At 41.7% G+C, this 4,446-nt stretch overlaps 1 protein-coding gene across 1 annotated transcript in view; it reads left to right on the top strand.

The window, feature by feature from the left end:
* Positions 1 to 4,446, top strand: part of LOC105522451 (vacuolar fusion protein CCZ1 homolog B-like) — a 34,859-nt gene that overhangs the window by 1,810 nt on the left and 28,603 nt on the right. Inside the window, 5 exon segments of the mRNA XM_011956979.1 lie at positions 352 to 449; positions 542 to 635; positions 927 to 1,004; positions 1,700 to 1,747; positions 2,992 to 3,075. Coding sequence (XP_011812369.1) covers positions 352 to 449; positions 542 to 635; positions 927 to 1,004; positions 1,700 to 1,747; positions 2,992 to 3,075 — 402 coding nt within the window.

Raw genomic sequence — 4,446 nt, 5'->3', positions numbered from 1 at the left:
TAAGCCTGGGAGGCGGAGCTTGCAGTGAGCTGAGATCCAGCCACTGCACTCCAGCCTGGGCGACAGAGCGAGACTCCGTCTCAAAAAAAAGAAAAAAAAAAAAATTTTTCAGCGAGCTGTGTGATGAGGTCTCACTGTGTTGCCCAGGCTGGTCTTGAACTCCTGAGCTCAAGTGATCCTCCTGCCTTGGCCTCTCAAAGTGCTAGGATTACAGTTCCTGTTTTTCTAAAACGTTTTTGTTTTGTTTTGTCATTAGCATGTGTGACACAAGAGGTCGACATTGAACTTAGTGTTTTCAGTAGCTAAGATGAAATGTTTATATTAATGTGCTTCTGTTTCTTCATGTTTCAGGAGGAAAATAAGATTTTATTTTATCATCCAAATGAGGTAGAAAAGAATGAAAAGATCAGGAATGTCGGATTGTGTGAAGCTATTGTACAGTTCACAAGGTAATGCCTCTAAGTGTGCCTTTTAGAGTTCAGTGAATTCTTAAAACTTCTGCTGGAGAATTGTCCCAAACATATTTTTTTAACCTTTGTAGGACCTTTAGCCCATCAAAACCTGCAAAATCTTTACATACCCAGAAGAATAGACAGTTCTTCAATGAACCAGAAGAACATTTCTGGATGGTCATGGTATTTACATACACAGTGTATCTTTCTGAAATTGTACGGTGAAGTTGAGGGTGATCTTTACTATTCAGAATTTGGGAAAGTTCTCTGGCTATTGTATCCAAGTAACATTAAAATAAAATTGGTTGCAATTTTAAAGTCAAGTTCTTCCTATTTGCTTTATTTGTTCTTGGGGCTGTTTTAAGAAGTTGTGTTTCTGGTGCTATAGCATGTTCAAAGTTTTTAAATTAAGGCAAAATAAAAAACATGGTATAATGAATTCATTGCATAATTTCAGTTTATCAAACTTTGCAGGTTGTTCGGAATCCTATAATTGAAAAACAGAGTAAAGATGGAAAACCAGTTGTTGAATATCAAGAGGAAGAGTTGTTGGTAATGTGTCATTATTTATTTATTTATTTTAGATGTATTACTGAGTATGTTGAATCCCTCAATTGGTCGTATTTAAACTCGGTGGCTTTTGCGGAAGTTTCTCAGCGTATATAGCAAAGGTTTATGTTTAAAAGCACAGTCTTTTTAAAATGTATAGGCACCCTATCTCACTAATACCTTCTACTCTTCATCTACATTGAAAGCCCTCCTAAAGTAAGGCTTACTGATTCACAAATTAGAATTTAAACACTTCTGGCTGGGAACAGTGGCTCACACCTGTAATCCTAGTACTTTGGGAGGCCGAGGCGGGCAGATCACTTGAGATCGGGTTCAAGACCAGCCTGGCCAACATGGCAGAACCCTGTCTCTACTAAAACTATAAAAATTGGCCAGGAATGGTGGCGCACACCTGTCATCCCGGCTACTCAGGAGGCTGAGGCAGGAGAATCGCTTGAATCGGGGAAGCAAAGGTTACAGTGAGCCGAGATTGTACCACTGCGCTTCAGCCTAGACAACAGAGTGAGACTCCATCTCAGAAAAAAAAAGTAAACACTTTTTTTCTGCACACAACTATTGTGGGACCAAGTTTATCAACATTATACCGTTTGGCCAAGAGTCAGCGTAGCTTTGCCATCTATCCGATAGACATTGTTTTCCCTCGAATTGAGATCTGTGCTGTGTTTTTGCGTTTGCAGGACAAGGTTTATAGTTCCGTGCTACAGCAGTGCTACAGCATGTACAAGGTAAGCCTGGCATTCGTTTTGAACTGAGTCCAACCAGTTACCCCTATTTATAGGCTCCAGGGTTGTTTAAAGAGAAATCTTTCAATGACTGCAAAGTGACCGTGTATTTGTCTTAGAGAAGAAAATAATGAGGCCTTGGAAACAGGTAGTGAGGTTTATGCCTACATTTATTCAGCAAGTATTGAACTCCCTTCTCTTTCTCAGCCTTATAGTGGGAATGTGTCCCCATTAATGAAAAAGTATGTCTCTGTCCTCGAGGAACGTACAGAATGCAGATAATTTTATGACTTAAACTTTATTTCGGTGAGGCAGGGCATAGTGTATCACATCTGTAATTTCAGCATTCTGGGAGCCCAGGAGTTCAGGACCAGTCTGGGCAATATAGCAAGACCCTATCTTTACAAAAAATTTCTGTAAAAGTTAGTCAGGTGTCAGGGTGCATGCCTGTAGTCCCAGCTACTTGGGAGGCTGAGGTGGGAGGATTAGCTTGAGCTTGGGAGGTCGAGGCTGCAGTGAACTGTGATTGCGCCACCGCACTCCAGCCTGAGTGACAGAATGGGATTCCGTCTCAAAAAAAAAAAGGATAAAAATGGTGATTCCATTCATTGAAAGAAAACTGAAAAATAAAAAAAAAATGGGGGTGATATTTATGTAAATTGAAACGTCAGGGTGAGTTGAAATTTTTGAAAGATGCCTAGAGCAATTAGGTGGTTTCGTAAATGAGACAGCATCGCTTAACAGTATTTTTTGTAACTTACATTTTTAACTCAACTTTTCTCATGTAAATATTTTCTCTATTGAAAAGAACTGGGAGATTTAATGAGCTGAATTAATCATCTAAAGGAAAGGCCGGATGCGGTGGCTCACACCTGTAATCCCAGCACTTTGGGAGGCCGAGATGGGGGGATCACAAGGTCAGAAGATCGAGACCATCCTGGCTAACACGGTGAAACCCCGTCTCTACTAAAACTCCAAAAACAAAACTAGCTGGGCATGGTGGCAGGTGCCTGTAGTCCCAGCTACTTAGGAGGCTGAGGAGGGAGAATGGCGTGAACCCAGGAGATGGAGCTTGCAGTGAGCCGAGATCATGCCACTGTACTCCAGCCTGGGTGACAGAGTGAGACTTTGTCTCAAAAAAAAAAAAAATAATAATCTAAAGGAAAAAAAGAACTTGTTCTAGTTCTACTGAAAAAGTGAGCTTAGGAAATTGATTTTTTTTTTCCTGCGGTCTTTTACCTCATTAGCTTTTTAATGGAACATTTCTGAAAGCCATGGAAGACGGAGGCGTTGAGCTTCTGAAAGAAAGATTAGAGAAATTCTTCCATCGGGTAAGTACTTTGAATTTCATTTATAACTTTAGTGAGCATTCAGCAGATTTTTAGAGAAATACGGACAGACAAGTTTGTTTCTTATGTACAAAAAAACCCAGAACTTGAAAGTGGCAGAGAGCCTGAGATGGACCATCGTAAAACTGGAGCAGCGAGGAACCGTGTGAGGCGTATGCTCTGGACCCTCCTCCAGCTGTAAGGCAGAGCTTCCTGCATTCGCCCGAGGCTCTTAAAGAGTCCTGGAGTCATCGTTTGGCCTCCTTGTGTTTTACCTGCGTCTGTCCTGGGCTTACTCAGCAGCCGTCTTTTGTGTGATGGATGAGTTGATAAGGAAAACGTGATTATTGGAGTTGCACATTCTTAGGGATGGGCTCTGTTCACTGAAAAGGCATAAGCTGTGTCGATGCAGGAAGAGTTACTGGCTGTGGGCCTTTGTCAGATGAGTGATTAGGGACATTTGTCCCAAGTGCTGTTCTTTCATTGTGATTGAATTGTGCATATTTCACCTGACCTTGTCAAGCTCAGTTTATCTTTTTTTTTTTTAAAAGGAAACAAAAGAGACAGGGTCTTGTCCTCGCTGTTTTGCCCAGGCTGGTCTCAAGCCATCTTCCCTCCTCAGCCTCCCGAAGTGCTGGGGTTAAAGGCATGAGCCAACTCGCCCAGCCCAGTTTCCCTTGAAGAAACAATTCTCAGTTTATTTTCTTCTGAAAATACTTTCTGTGTCTGTTGTTGAGTTCAACTTTTCTCTCTAAAATGGCTTTCATAGCTATTGTTGAATTTTTTTGTTTCTCTGAATTACTTTTCTTTGTTTTGTCATTTTAATGACCACAATTATCCACTCGCATATTGTGGTTTCTGTTCTTGTCCTCATTGCTCTCTTACCCATCAACATATGGATACAACTCTTGTCCTGACTACATATCATTTACACCTGATTTTAGTATAAGATGGCACTCTCGGCTGGGCATGGTGGCTCACGCCTGTAATCCCAGCACTTTGGGAGGCCGAGGCAGGCAGATCATGAGGTCATGAGTTCAAGACCAGTCTGGCTAACATGGTGAACCCTCACCTCTACTAAAAATACAGAAAAACTAGCTAGGTGTAGTGGCGCATGCCTGTAATCCTAGCTGTTCTGGAGGCTGAGGCAGGAGAATCGCTTGAACCCAGGAGACAGAGGTTGCAGTGAGCCGAGATTGCACCACTGTACTCCATCCTGGGCGACAGAGCAGGACTCCATCTTGGGGGGCTGGGGGGTGGGGGAAGATGGCACTGTCTGTAGTATTAATGGATAGATCCCTCATTAGGTTAATCTAATTTGAAGGGCACTACTATAAGGAATTAAATACCTTTTTTTTTTTTTTTTTTTGAGAC

This window comes from Colobus angolensis, unplaced genomic scaffold (assembly GCF_000951035.1).
Source record: "Colobus angolensis palliatus isolate OR3802 unplaced genomic scaffold, Cang.pa_1.0 Scaffold43, whole genome shotgun sequence".
In the NCBI taxonomy this organism is placed as follows: domain Eukaryota; kingdom Metazoa; phylum Chordata; class Mammalia; order Primates; family Cercopithecidae; genus Colobus; species Colobus angolensis.
This window is presented reverse-complemented; position numbering and strand designations above follow the sequence as displayed.